The 15,842-nt window shown below is 30.0% G+C and overlaps 1 protein-coding gene across 1 annotated transcript; it reads right to left on the bottom strand.

Moving 5' to 3' along the window:
* Positions 1-9,659: 9,659 nt before the first annotated feature.
* Positions 9,660-10,608, bottom strand: LOC149963086 (uncharacterized). The gene is made up of 4 exons (XM_090164523.1): positions 10,512-10,608; positions 10,298-10,452; positions 9,827-10,046; positions 9,660-9,764 (listed from the first exon to the last, which is right to left on the bottom strand). Exons 1-4 carry the CDS (start codon positions 10,606-10,608, stop codon positions 9,661-9,663), a joined length of 576 nt encoding a protein of 191 aa, XP_090020649.1. The 3' UTR covers position 9,660.
* Positions 10,609-15,842: the final 5,234 nt, after the last annotated feature.

The following is a 15,842-nucleotide window of genomic DNA, read 5'->3' as shown; positions in this document are numbered from 1 at the left end:
CTTTATTATAGAATTAGAACGTCGTAAAGATCTTGTATTCGGAACGAAAAATGGTTGTAATGTTGAGGTTAACGGTAATAGTTAGTGTAGGGAGCTGTTGGCTCGCGTGAAGGGCTGGCCACCACCCTCCTACGCATTGTAACCCGGCCACCTGAATTAAAGGTTTTAAAAGTCGCTCGATGACTTAGGCCTAGGGTGGTGCCTAGCTGATTATTATTTATTTATTTATTTATGTTAAAACCTTGAGCCACCAATTGCTAATGTTGTTTAAATCTTCAATGTTTGTAATAGAAATTAAAATAGTTGGTGGAAAGTTACCGTGCACATATATAAAGAAAAATGATATTGGGTTTATAAGCGATTGTTCAATGATTATTATACATCAAAAACAACAAAATCATAATCAATTCAAATTGAAATATTCAACAAAGGCTATTTTATTTAGAACATCAACCTAACATTTGTTTCAAAATATCAAACTTATTTTTTTTAATTTAAATCTCAACTACTTGACAACAGATACAAATATTATTTACGGATAGAGGAATTTATAACATTGTTATTTAAATTGTTATAAACTAATTAAATTTTCTTTTAATAGAGCTCAAACTTATTTTTAATGAATCTTTTGATTATTTTTTCTATTAAATTATTATTCTTATTTTTGTTTTTGGTTTAATTTAATTTAATTTTTTAATTAACTCAATATTAATTTAGTATATTTGTTTGGGCTGTCTTGTTTACCAACATATATATAAACATCCTTTTTTTATCTGCAAAGTTCGTTTTGGTTAATATAAATTATAATTATTATTGAATATCTTCAATGAAAGTAAATGGTTGTTTTGAATTTTTTCTACAAATATTAAAAATAAAATTTAAATTAATTTTTAAAATATTTTTATAAATAGAATTCCTAACATATTTAACATTAGTTGCAAATGTAAAATTCGCTCTGCAAACATAAAAAACCGAATATTTAAATTTTAATAACTAACAGATGAAATCCGAAGCGCATTGTGAATTTAACAGAATTAATAATGAAACGTTAATAACGGTTTAAAATTAAAAAAATAATCGATTTTAATATCCTTTTTTTTAAGGAACATGCTTCTGCAATTAATATTTCTATTTTGAATTCTATGTACTTAACAGTTGAATTGCCTTTGTGATTGGGAATATGATAACTGTTCTGCTGTTTAAACTGAAATCCATAAATAAAACGGTTATATGACACAGGTTGTAGAACATGTCGTCTAATTAGTAAATAATAATTTAAGCTAAATTGTTCGAAATCTGATACCTTGGATTGAAAACAGAATATAATTTGTGTTAATTAATGTTTAGTTTTCTTTTTATTAGAATAACAAAATCTAAGACCGTTGCGCCCGTACGTTCGAAAAAGCACACAAGTTCAACAAGTGACGTTGCCTGTTAAAACATGTAAATAATTTCCTTTATGTAACATATACGTTAAAATTAACTTGTTTTATAATTAACATTCGATAGTGTAGAAGGTTACACTTATTATTTATTAATATAAGATAAAAGTATTTTTGAGAAAATTCACTTTATTCTAGTGAGACATTCCAAATCTGGCTATTTTTTAATAATGATTCTTATATTTTTTATCTTAATTTATAATAAAAGCTCTTACAGATAATTGATTTATAGAAACTACGCTGACAATATAAAAATACAAAAATGATACTTTTTTATTTATTTTTACGTTTTAAATAATAAAATTTAATTTATTGAAATATCCTGGTAGCCAATACAGTTAGTCTTTTGCAAAAGAAGTATTATTATTATTATTATTACTAATAGTTGTTAAGTATTATAAACAAAAAGTAAATTGTTAATAAGCTTTGTTTTTAAAACAATTCATTTTTATTTACAATTTTTTTCAAATTAGAGGATTTATAAATTGATATTTTATTAATATCTAGCATTTGTTTGTAAAAACCAGTTTTTTCTTCTCACTGGCTCTGTTGAATGTCTCCTGGCGAAACGTGATCTGGGTTTATAATTTTATCGTTTTACCGCGGAGATGTGTTACAATGTATTTGACAAGATAAGGGTAAAATCGATTTTTATGAAGATTTTTGCGTTTGAAAGTGTGACAGTAAATGGTTATAAAATCCAAACTAGTTTTACAAGGTTGTAATGAGTTGATAAATTCTACGCATGACGATAATTAGGGTGTGGTTATAAAATCAGTTTTACAAGGCTAATGCAATAGATATTATTCTTATTTTTTCATGTCTTCTATATACTTTTTTCTATACTAATATCGTGCTTAAACTATAGTGTTTGATTTTCTTATATGTTTATTTTGGTAATTGTTGAATATATTAACTGAAATTTTATAAGTACATTTTGTACTAGGTCGTTTAAAAGTAATTATTAATTGTTTTTTATTAATTTATAAAAACTTGTTTAAGAAGGATAGGGATAATTAGTTAACCTTAGTTGTATTAAAAAATTAATAATTATTCCCAAAGGCAATATTTTTAAATTTTAAAATATAGGTCAGGCTTAAACTATAAAATCTCAATGTAAAGGATTTTTACCAGGAGAAATCTAGAATCAAGATGTCTGGTGAATTCTATTTAAAGCCTGTAGTTTCTTTGCCCCGATCGTTAAAATTTCTCTCTCTTCGAGTAGTAAGAATGAATAATCTTTTTAAAAAACAAACTATTTGTAGAGAATTCGAAGAACGTTGTTTAAAAACTGTATTTCTAGAATCTAAAACAGTAATCGAACCATATGGTTCGATTGAGTTTAAATGCCCCTTTTTTAAATATTCCTTTAAGTTAAATCCCTTATTTTTTGTGGCACCATACGAATCGCGAATTGAAAAATCGCAAAACTTTTGTTCTTTTTCTGTACACGATAAAAGTTTTAAATGTTATCGTCCAGGAATTGTGTACGATGATTTATTATTCCATTGTAGGGTAATGTTAATCGGTTGGTTTAGCTACGAAATTCTTCAATTATCTAGCAAATATATGCAGATATTTTGTAATACTAGTCAAATTTCGTGGTGGAATCACAAGAATTTAAAAAAGTTTGAGTCTGAACTTCATGTGTTAGATCAAATTCAACATGTTGGCACTGTACAACATGCCGTTCGATCTGTTTTAATTAATTCAGACATTCTCGAACTATATACTTCCGAAGCGATTAAGACCAAAACCAGTGTTTTTATTCGTGCGATGTTACAGCAACAAAAAAAAGTTAAAGAATTCTTGTGGTAAATATTTTTATAGATATAATCGTTTTTAATAGATTAATTTATTTATATTTATAAATTCTAGCCCCAATTTCCAACCCGACATGTCATTTTGTACCGAAGAGGAAAAATACCTTCTACGAATTGATGTAATTATAATTATTTTTTATTATACACTTAAAATATTTTTTAACATTGTGTTTTTTATATTTTTTAGCCTTCAAATTATTTATACCCCCTTCTTTAATTCTTTATTATTTATTAATTTAATTTGTTAGATTATATTTTAGTTTTATTGGTAGTGTTTCATATGATGTTAAGTGTTTAAAAAATATATTGTTTGAAATATAATAGTTATTAAATATTATAATAACTAATTGTGTTTTTACTTTTACTAAAACTAACATTGTTTTAAAATAATAATCTATTAAAATATTTGCGAAAAATGAAAAACTTATTTATATTAGTTTAATTATTTAAAGTATTTTGGGTGGGGCCAAAACCGCCAAGGGTATAAAACGAAGGTCGCGAATTCGTTTCCCCATCTCGCAAATAAATAATTAGCATTTTAAATGGCGAAAAAACGAAAAAACGAAAAAAGTGACACCAAAAGTAAATAAGTTGACGTAATCGGGGGGGTCACATATTACCACTCATATCTCGGGCCGACCTTGTCCGATCGTGTCCCAACTTGTTCGGGTGATAGACCGAAGCTTAGGGGTGGTAGACAGTGCTCGAGCGTCGAGGTCAAGGATCATCTTCAAGGTGAAATTTGAGATTGAAAACAAAAATATGTTTTTCAATTTTTCCAAGGACAAAAATTTTGTTTTTGGAAAATATTTTGGGGGTGTTTTGGGGGGTTGTTATGGCGGCCATCTTGGCGGCCATCTTGGATTTACATGTTCATATTTAGTTATTCTCTACTATAATAGTCTAAGAAATGAAATCTTTCAACTTGTGCTCGATTTTTATTTTCGTTTAATTTGATAATTCTCAGTAGGGGTGTGTTGGTGTGACCTGTAATTACAGGTTGTATAATATTTGTATAGACATAAATTCCAGATATTCCGTGGTTGAGATCTGCGTGGTACATACTAATTTCGTTAAAAAGAGGTCTTTCGATTTGATTGGTAGAAAATCCTAACAATTGTCCGAGTTTGGGGTTATCTATTGGAAAGGTTAAAAAACTGTTTCCACCCAAACCTTTAACTGAAACTGTCGAATCTGAATTTAAATTAAACTCGAATTTAGCCCAGCTCTGTTGTGGTAATGAGTGTTTCATTGCAATTAAAATATCTTCAATAGTGTGATAAACGCCCCTTGGAATTCGACAATGGAATTTGTCTACAACATTTAGTTTATTATTTTTACCTTGTTCGTAATTGTGGAAATCAATATCACGTTTTTGTCGTCGACTATTCTCAACTCTGTTTAAATCGTTTCGAAAAATTATAAAATTAACCGTATTATCTAATTCTAATCTAATTTGAAGAGGGTCTAATGCTTTGCTTTTATAAACTGAGGAGATATAATCTATTTTGTACTCAATTTGTAAGAGGTCTGCTAGAGGTCCAAATATTTTAATTTCCAACCCACTCATTAACTCAATTTGAAAATAATATTTTTCATTTTCTTTGAAAATAAAAAATCTAGCTTTAAGAGAAACATGCGAATCAAAATATTTTTGAAGTTCATTTAAAATTTTGAAATGAAGAGATAACGGTTTAAAATTTCCGCTTAAATCCTTATTAGCCTCGTAATAATTACGTTCAAACGTATAACTGTCATTTTCCCAGTTAGGCGGTTCAATTGAAATATTTTTATTATACCTAAAATCTATAACCGAATCCTCATCTGACATAAATTTTTCCTCATACACTTTTAAAGGATTTTGACTGCTAATTACAACATCTTGAAATTCTGGCGCGTTTATATTAAAAATATTTGCTAAGCTCCCGGTGAAGGCCGCCTGTAGGTCTCGAGGGAATGAAATTCTTAAGTAATGACCTCGATTTATTTCTTCGATAACGTAACTAATTTCGAACCGATTTAAAGGGGGGAAGTTTATCGCCTGTTGAATTTCGTTTTTTAATTGCCTATGCAAAGATAATGGGATAATATTTCCAAAATCATCTCTCTGACCTTCAAATAAAAAAGGTTGGATAATTGATACAGAGTAGAAAGCCCAATCTTCCTGCTCAAATTACGGTATTTTTGTAGTCTCAGTACGTATGTCGATAAAATTCTTGCTCGAACTAAAAGTAATATTATTTAAATTATTTAACGGGCCAAATTTTTGAATACCCGTAAAATAAATGTCTGGTGGAATTTTAAAAAGATCTGCTAATGGATTTTGAAATTTAATTTCCATCCCTACCGGTATTTCTAAATTAAAATATAAATTATCTTCATCATCGGACGATATCGCGGTTTTTAATCCATCAAACTGTCTCGGTTTACATCGTTCTAATAAATCGCGTATAATTAAGTGTAATGTGAATGGTTGAATTTCATTATTATATTGTCTTTCACCCTCATATCTGCCCGCCTCAAACACAATTGCGTAATTATTCCATTGTATTTGTTTAATAACAGGCTGAGATGGTAGATTAAGTGCTATTGGAAGAGAACTTGGTAAATTATTTTCTTCGGAAGGATTTAAAACTTCTGGTTGGTTGACGTCTCCATTAATATTTGTAATTAAAGTTTCTGTTGGTAAAATGTTGTTTAGATTTTCTTCTGGTTTCAGATTTGGCTTTTCTTCTAAATTTAGTTTTGGTTCAAGTTTTGGTTTTTCTTCTTGTTTTACTTCTAGCTTTAGTTTCGGTTTCTTGTTAATTTTCTGTTTTTTCCTCCTGGGTTGTGATTGGATTTCTTCCTCGGGAATTTGTCGTGGTAAATATTTTTGTTGATATTTATTCACAATTAACGCTTTCTATATTCGTACTTCGATAAAATTTGTTGCGTAAGTTAAAGAAATAGTTTTGGCGTGATTCGAGAGTGGATAATTAGAAAGATAATCACTGTCGACAAAATCATTTTCTCGAAATTCCAAAACAGAAGCTAGGGGCGATGCTTGAGGTATTCTTACTTGCACATCTTTTTGTAACTGTATTTTTAATTTTGAACTATCTTCGTTTTCATCTACTTTTACCGTATTTATTTGGATTTTTCCTTTAAGTGTTTGATTGGCCTCAATAGTTTTAGCAAACTCGTTAAGTATATTATTTTGAAGAGATGTTGGAATAGTATTCTTATTTCGATCTAAATCACCCTCGTAACGTTTGGGCGGAATTTCAATTTTCAATATAATCCCATTGATTTTCTTCGGGTGAAATAGCATCTGACACGTGCCCTACTTGGACATGCGAATACTCCTTTGTTATATTTGAATAAGTTTCAGGAAGAATTATCTCTGCTAATGCACAAACCCATTTTTCATTATTAAAATTTAAAGGTTTTGATAACTGTACTTTAAAGGCAGAAGGTGTATTTTCCGGGTAAATATCGGGTGATGCGTTCGAAGTAAGAAATACTACGAAACTTGACATCTTTATAATGACAGTTTTAGTTGGGCGACATCTCGTTTTATATTAATAAAAGATTTAGCGTGATAGATCGAAAGTATTGGGAGTTGAACTTGAGACTATTTGATTAACATCCTGCAACGCTACCGATCTACCACGCTAAACCTTAACAAGAAAGAGTTAAAATACCTATTTTTACGTAGGAAAAATAAGAACAATATGTTTATTAGAAAAACAGCTTTATTCACATATTTTCAATCATTTGACAAGTTTTTTCAAGATTTTCCAAAACCTCAATGGGCGTTTCAACTTGATTAAGAGTTAAAATTGGATTATTTTTACAATATTCTTGAAAAAAGATAATAGCTTCCATCTGCTCATCAGATGGCATGACAAAGGAAATACAACATTTGGTTTCATTGTTGGATTTAAAGTTTCTTCGGACTTACGATGGATTTTCTTTGGAGTTCCATTATCATTAACAAACCCGTCGAGCCATTCTTGATTTTTTACGTTAAACTCGTTCAAATAATCAATAATTTGGTCGTCTAATATTTCTTCTTCGCTTGTGTATTTCGGTTGATTTGAATGAAGACAATCGCAAACATCAATATTAAGAAGTGTTTTATTAGAATAACTAGATGTCAAATGGTTCATCAGATGCATCTTAAAAACTCTTCGTTCCAGAAATAATGCTTGACAAACCCAGCATTTAACACTAAATTTAAAACTATCTATAAAATCAAACGCGTGTTTGCGACATGGCTCCTCGTAATAACAAGGGTTCTCGGTAGGCGATTTGCATTTAATTTCTGGTTTCCCCATAAATAACTTCATTTTTTTAACCTTTAAAGAGCTCGACTTTTGAGACGTCTTACGCTTACACATATCCTTTGACTTTTAAAAGTGAAAAGAATTATCATTTATAGAAATAGTTTTTATCGACATTTTAGATTCATTTATTAGTTGTTTAAAGTATTTTGGGTGGGTCCAAAAGTTGCCAAGGATATAAAGCGAAGGTCGCGAATTCGTTTCCCCATCTCGCAAATAACTAATTAGCATTTTAAAGGGCGAAAAAACGAAAAAAACGAAAAAAGTGACACCAAAAGTAAATAAGTGGAAGTAACCGGGGGGGTCACATATTACCGCCGATATCTCGGTCCGAGCTTGTTCGATCGTGTCCAAACTTGTTGGGGTGATAGACCGAGACTTAGGGGTGGTGGACAGTGCTCGAGCGTCGAGGTCAAAGACCATCTTCAAGGTGAAATTTGAGATTGAAAACAAAAATATGTTTTTGGATTTTTCCAAGGTCAAAAATTGGTTTTTGGAAAATATTTTGGGGTTGTTATGGTGGCCATCTTGGCGGCCATCTTGGATTTACATGTTCAAATATGATCTATCTCTACTCCCAAGGTGGTGAACTGAAGTCATCCGCAAATAGTACCATAAGTTATCAGATAATCCATAAATTTTAAGAGGTATTTTTGGTCAAGTTACCATGCTAATAAAGGGCATTAAAATAATAAATTTTAAGATATTAAAAGGGGTGGTTATTTTGTGAAATTGTATAAAACAACTTGAGTCTAATATTGCCTTGGAAAATAAATAATTTCTGTATCGGATCGACCATGGCAGATATAATATAGAACGGGTCGGAAAGATGACTACTAAACCTAATTCCAGGTTCTCCAACAAATGTTTGCGAAGTCCTCCAAATTTGGTGATGTTGTTGTCGTAGATTGTCTCAAACGTTTCGAGTAATTTCATTACGACAAGTGAGATTTGTGGACCATCGCCTTGTAAACGGTCTGTCGCGTCTCTTAGAGGAGATAACAAACCTTGAAGATTTTTAATTTTGGTGAACAAACCCGGCGATGGAGCAGTTGTTACACAGCGCTCGGATAGCGAACTTTGTTTCGCGTTTATCGCTTAAATTAGGATTTTTGTAATGGCACTTTTCACGCCAGGCTTTATAACAAAATACAAGAAATTAAACATTTACAGGACCAGGATATAGTAAAAACCATGCATTTGTGGGTGAAAACGTTTGACCATTATTTTCCCAAGATGTTTTTCGGAGGGTTAACCTTTTAGGTCAAACGTTCAAACACCTAAAGAGTCAGAACTTAAAGATTATATTCCCTATATCTGTGACATTTTTCTCATTAATTTCATTAATCAAAACTTCGAGGCGTACTGGGCTCTGGAGTCGAGAAACCCGAAGATTAAAGGGACTATTACCTTCAAGACAACCTTTAGGGGCGATCCATACATTTCCTTACAAAACTTAGTAAGCTGGAGCGCTTTCAGCGTCAGATATATCTACCCTTACAAAAATTTTCTATAAAAATTTCTTAGAAGTACTCTACAAGCTTTACTTTAGGTTTTTTATAGAAAAACCTAAGTATATTTAATAGAGTTTTTTTAGAGGAGTGGGTCAATTTTCTATAGCTTTTCTCTATAGAAATGTCTATAGAACTCTACAAAATGTTTTTTATGGCTTTTTCATAGAAAGTTTGAAGAATAATTTTAGAATTTATTAATCGAATATTTATAAAATGTCTATAAAGACTTTAAAAATATTCTATAAAATGTCTACAAACTTTCTTAAATTATTCTATAAAATGTCTACCAAATTTTCATAAATTATTCTATAAATGGTCTAAAAAGCTTTATCGATAAATGCTAAAAATCTCTTGCCTTATTTAGAATGTCACTAAATTAGTATTAAAATAATCTATAGCATATCTATACATAAATTAATCATACAAGTTATTACTATTATATTGGTTAACATTTCAGGCTTAATTTGATATAGGTAAGCTCTCCTAAGATTGTCATGTTAAATAAGCATGTAACAATTTTTATTAAAAATTTAAAAAAAATTTATTCATAAAGTTAAACAGTTGTTTGATTTTGTTTGGCAATTTCCTTTATTTTATTCGCTAATGAATCATGGATTTCTCTTCTGGTTGCGGAAGGATATTTCTTTAACGTATATCCTTAAAAATAATGTAATTGAGTTAATTTTATATACATTATTATTAATATAGTTTTTTCTTACCTATGATGGCATTTACTCGTTGACTATCCAACCCTCGCTTGGGAATTTTATCTTGATGGGCATTGCTACTTCTCCCCGTTAGTGAAGAATTAATAAGTTCCTCGTGCGAGAATAAATTCAAAAATAATGCTCGGGCAAATTTAGTTGCATTTGTGCACGTTCTGAGCATTGTAGCCAACGAACCTTTATCAATAAACACACCAGGTGCTAACTCGTGCCTCTGTTAAAAGAACAAAAATTAAATATATGTGGTAAATTATAACAAGGGGGACCAGGGGATAAATTCCAAAAACTGGGTTTAATCAACTTTGTTTAAAAAAAATAAATATTTATATTTTAGGACTACACCTTTTCGGTGTCGGGCTTAACCAGTCTATACGTTTTAGAGATTCTAAAATTATAAACATATTACGCATGCATTCATAATTCATAATCAAAACTAGCGTTAAAACAAAGTTTTAGATTACTCACCTGCTGGTTAGGTATTTGGGAATCATATATACCCGAGTTATCAAACACAGATGACATTGATGGGTCATCATGAGAATGATCGGATGGTCTACTGTTCTTGGATCTCTCAAGATCAACTACAAGCTCTTTTAACTGCGACATAACGCTTTTTTCCTCTATTAAAATTTAAATTAACTATATAGAACTGCTCAAAAGAAATGACTCCTTTTTCTACCTTTAAGAATTTTTAACTCTTGTTGATCCACTTTACATTTAGCTTTGAGTTTTGCATACTTTTCCCTCAAGGATTTGTACTTGAGTTTTAGAGTCATTACTTGTATCTGAATTGTCACTTTGGTTCTCAGCCAAGGAAGGTTCAGAATTAGCAGAATTACTTAATATCTTGTTCATTATCTGTTGTTGTTGTTTATCTTTGTAATTTTGTCGCTAGAGGAAAAACGATTAATTTTGAAATTGGAATTAAAATATATAAAAAAATAATTACTTCACGAGGCCCTGAGATAGGACAGCCAATTTTTAAGGCAGGTGATTCTTTGGGAATGTATTCGCCCAGTCTTTCATAATGACTAACCATTAAAGTTGTTCGTTTGGACTCAAGTTCAGAGAGTGATCCTTTAAGATGAAGTCAACAATTATAGGTAATTTCAATACTGATTACCGTGTCATCCCTCCAAAACATTTTTTTTAAAAAAAGATAAACTTATCTAATTGTTCAAAGTTTTTTGCTCATTTTAATATTAACCAGAGTTGTCTGATTTAAAGCTTCTTATTAAAAAATATAGTTGATTTAAATCAACATGTTTAAAAAATCAAGTTTTTAAAATAAACTTTAAAGCCAATCAGGAATATCCAATAAAAATATAAAATAGCAGAGGCAATATATGAGAGTTAATAATTAATTTTGGATCACCTAAAACAATTTACTATAAAATTCTTCTACTTCAAGAAAATTGTTCCTTCAAAACATCTTAAAACTAATTACGATATTTTATTCTTTGAAAATCTCGAAATATATTATCCTTTCAAAAGTTTGAGAGATAATAATCCTCTAAACAAACCATAATTTTATTACCATATCCAAGAAGGGTTCCTGGTGATTGCTCTTCACCTTCTTTCCAAACAAAATCCAGAACTTGACCAATGTAGGAATCAGGATCCCAATGAACATTTTCTCCTAGTTTTGGGTTATTTTTAAAAGCCAACTCTGAATTCAAAACGTCCCAAATGGCTTGATCAAACCACTTCACAAGAACAAGAGATTGCTTCCTATTTTTCCTTCCCATGATATAAATCTAATAACAGACATTGACAATTTTAATAAACCAATACAATAGTCACGAACCAAACAAAACTACTAATATGAATAAAATTAAGCCCATGCTAAAAAACGTGTTTTTGGAATTGACTTCACCGGTCTATGATGTTACGTTTGAAGTATATTATAAGGGTAAAAACCCAAGGTTTCACCTACATGCTTAACCCTTCTAGTAGCATTTCGTTACATATTAATTGTTAATTAAATAATTTAATTTCAAGACCCATTATAGTTTTCTTTTAGCCAATACCAAATTTTAGAAATACTGTACACTTCTTATAATTAGTATATTTCAAATATTTTACTTACCGATTGATTTCGAGTAGTTTTCTTCAACAGTAAACAGGTCGAATGATTGTGGTCAATGGCTGCCTCACGGGTACGAACGTTATGGAAAGCCTTTCTTCTTTTAAGAGGTAAAGTAAGGTCACGTGGTCAAATGTCCCCTAGTTTATACGCGGAAGAGTAACTAGGTCAGAGAAGAAAGCATGACTCCTTCCTGAAGTGAAAGTTAAAAGCGGGTGGGAATGAAGTCTAGGCTTCCAACTATTTCAATGTCAATACCCCCCCCCCTCTAAGAAAGGGGCTATGCAAGGTCACCTTTCTAAAATCGAACACAGTTGTTCAATATAGTTTAGGCCCAAATAGAAATTAGTTTTACTAAAAGCCAAGTTATTGTTCAAAGAATGTAAAAAATATGGTATGCACATGTGTGATCCTAATATGTACCTTTAATATAGTTCCATAAACAAAGGCAAATTTCTTAATGATTATATAATATTAAAATAATTATTTACTAAATTGAGTTTAATATTGTTAGTTGATTAAATCCAATTTCAAAATTTCATTAAATCCAATATAATTATGATGTTAAAATCCAAACAAGCATGCTGTTTAAATACAATTTAATCAGAATAAAGTTCAATAAAAATTTATGTTCAATCCAATTTTATCATATGTTAAATCTAACTTTAATAAATCAAATTTTATCATATGTTAAATCTAATCTATAAAATCCAATTTTATTATAAGTTATATCCAATATATCATATGTTAAATCCAATTTTAATAATTCCAATTTAATCATTATTATGTTCATTAAATTCATTCATTTATCTTTGTGTATTTCTACCCCACTCAGCACTCTTAAAACAGTTGGGTTAATTATTTTTGGTTGTTACCGATAAGAAGTTTGAAATAGGGCAGAGATATAGGTGTAACATTGAAATTATTAAAAAAAAAGTGTGTTAGTGGAGCGAATTTCCATAAATCCCTTATAAAATCAACGGATGTAACGATACATTTGTGGAAATTTCCCAAACAAACACATCATTTTTTTAAAATAATACCTATATTGCTGACCTATTTCAAACTAATTGTTGCTATTTCTAAAATAATTAGTTTTTTAGGTTTTTAGTCTCTATCTCTTGTAAAATCAACGGATATTACAATACATTTAAGGAAGTTGCCCACATCAACACTTATATAATTTATTTTTAATCATTTAAATATCAAACCTATATTGCTGACCTATTTCAAACTAATTATTGGTATTTATTAAATAATTAGTCAAATTCTGCTTTTAAAAAGGAGGTTTTTAGTCTCTATCTCTTGTAAAATCAACGGATATTACAATACATTTAAGGAAGTTGCCGACATCAACACTTATATAATTTATTTTTAATCATTTAAATATCAAACCTATATTGCTGACCTATTTCAAACTAATTATTGGTATTTATTAAATAATTAGTCAAATTCTGCTTTTAAAAATGAGGTTTTTAGTCTCTATCTCTTGTAAAATCAACGGATATTACAATACATTTAAGGAAGTTGCCCACATCAACACTTATATAATTTATTTTTAATCATTTAAATATCAAACCTATATTGCTGACTTATTTTAAAACTAATTTTTGCTATTTCTAAAATAATTAGTCAAATTCTGCTTTTAAAAATGAGGTTTTAAGTCTCTATCTCTTGTAAAATCAACGGATATTACAATACATTTAAGGAAGTTGCCCACATCAACACTTATATAATTTATTTTTAATCATTTAAATATCATACCTATATTGCTGACCTATTTCAAACTAATTATTGGTATTTATTAAATAATTAGTAAAATTTTACTTTTACAAATGAAGTTTTTGGTCTCCACCTCTTGTAAAATCAACGGATGTTGCGTTACATTTATGGAAGTTGCCAACATTAACACTTATATAATTATTTTTAATCATTTAAATATCATACCTATATTGCTGATCTATTTCAAACAAATTGTTGCTATTTATAAAAAAATTAGTCCAATTCTGCTTTTAATAATAAGGTTTTTAGTTTCCATTTCTCGTAAAATCAACGTATGTTACAATAATATGGAGACCAACAATCTCATTTTTAAAGCAGAATTTGACTAGGATGATCACATGGATATGTGCCAAATTCTTGATGAATATCAAACTGAACTATCAAGGAAACACTGGAGTAAAGAATATGGAATAAATAGTATATCCCCCTTTTTTTCCAAGTTTGTTGTATTCAGAACAGTGAGATTTACAAATAAAATATTTTTGGCTTAAGTTAGCCACAATTCTAATTTTTAAGAAACATTTTTTCCCTATAACATTATTTTAGAGCCTTATCATAGGAGTTATCCAAGAGAAAATTAGACAAGGTAGTGGTGATACCTAGAATTTGGGAAAAAGGGGATGACATGGACTTTTACTATATATAATATATATAACGTCACGTTAATACTTCAAAATAACATTTACTTAATAACAATTATATTTTTTAAAAGGCCTTATAAGTCGCAATTAAAGTTGACTTGGGCCAGTAGAGGGAACTTGGGTATTAGCCTAGCTGATTATTATTATTATTATTTAGATTTACGTATTTTTGCTGACATATAACTGTCCATAAGCAGAGCTAAATGCTTCATAGGAGAAGCATAGTTGGTCTAATTTTCTGTTTGGCTACGAAGAATGCATTCGCATCACTATAGTTACAGATCACATATAATCATGTTCAGATCACGCGTAGATCACATGTAGATTACCCTTGTAACACTTCAGGACGTTTTTAGATCACTATATATAGTGAAAAACATGTACTATTAGTTATCCAAGCGTGTAATAGTGATCTAAACTTAGGAAAAAATCAGTGTTCTGAAAGTGAATCTATGTGTAATTAAAGTGGATTTGGATTTTGCAGTATAGTTTTTGTTTTTACAAATATTTAAAAGAAAGTTTTTAGAAAATATATAGAAAACCATTAGAGCAACCTTTTCAAACATTTTATAGAACAATTCTTTTAGAGATTTCTATAGAATACTCTATAGCCTATAGAGGGCCATAGACATTCTATAAAACTCTATAAAGCTTTATAGACTTTTTATAGAATATTTTTGTAAGGGTAAAGCCAAAAGGCGGCAGCGGCAAACAGTGCCACCTTAAGGGGGTTAAAATAATCTAGGGGTAGTATTCCCTTTAACAATTGTCACTTACCGTTTGAGTGACTATCCTCAATTCTTCAAATTTGAAACGTTCCAACTTTGCTAGATTTTGATAAATAAATATGGCTTACGTACGTATTTTGGGGATTATTTCAGTAAACTCGATTCATTTACTTTTGTTGTATAATGTTATAAATACCATTAAGAAAAGCTCCATGGAAAAACAAAAAGAATTCCACCTGGTTTTCACGGGGCAAACCAAATCCAACCCGCCTGTTAAAGCGCGTAATTTTTCAGTATATTTCGTGGACTTGCGAAAGAACATTATTACGCCATTGACGTATTCACGAACTGTCTTCGACGATTGGTCATTTCGTAGGCTGTTTACAACTACTAACTCGAGCGTGTGCGCGACACAGCCTAGTCTCGTCCACTTGGGTTTTGAAATTGTGTTTTCAACCATCATCGTTCCACGCCAAATAAATGATCATCCGATTTTTTATATTACTTATTTGGTAGCCTGGCGTTCACAAGAAGTAAATGAACTAAAGTTATCAAACAGCCTATAGAAGTATAATTGTTGAGACATGGTATCGCGCTTTATTGCCATCCGTTGTCAGAGAGGCGAGAATCGTGACTCTGGCTAAGCAGCCCTTTGCGGTGTGCATAATTATGGTAAATGCGTTTTGATAACTTCGGTTCATTAACTTCTGCTTTTAAAGGGTTAAATGTTTACGTGGAATTAGAAGTGTTACCGTGCTTCTAAAAAAGATTGC

Source organism: Leiobunum rupestre, chromosome 1 (genome assembly GCF_980474605.1).
Source record: "Leiobunum rupestre chromosome 1, qqLeiRupe1.1.hap1, whole genome shotgun sequence".
NCBI classification, from domain to species: domain Eukaryota; kingdom Metazoa; phylum Arthropoda; class Arachnida; order Opiliones; family Sclerosomatidae; genus Leiobunum; species Leiobunum rupestre.
The sequence above is the reverse complement of the archived record's forward strand: the minus strand, read 5'-3'. Positions and strand labels throughout refer to the sequence as shown.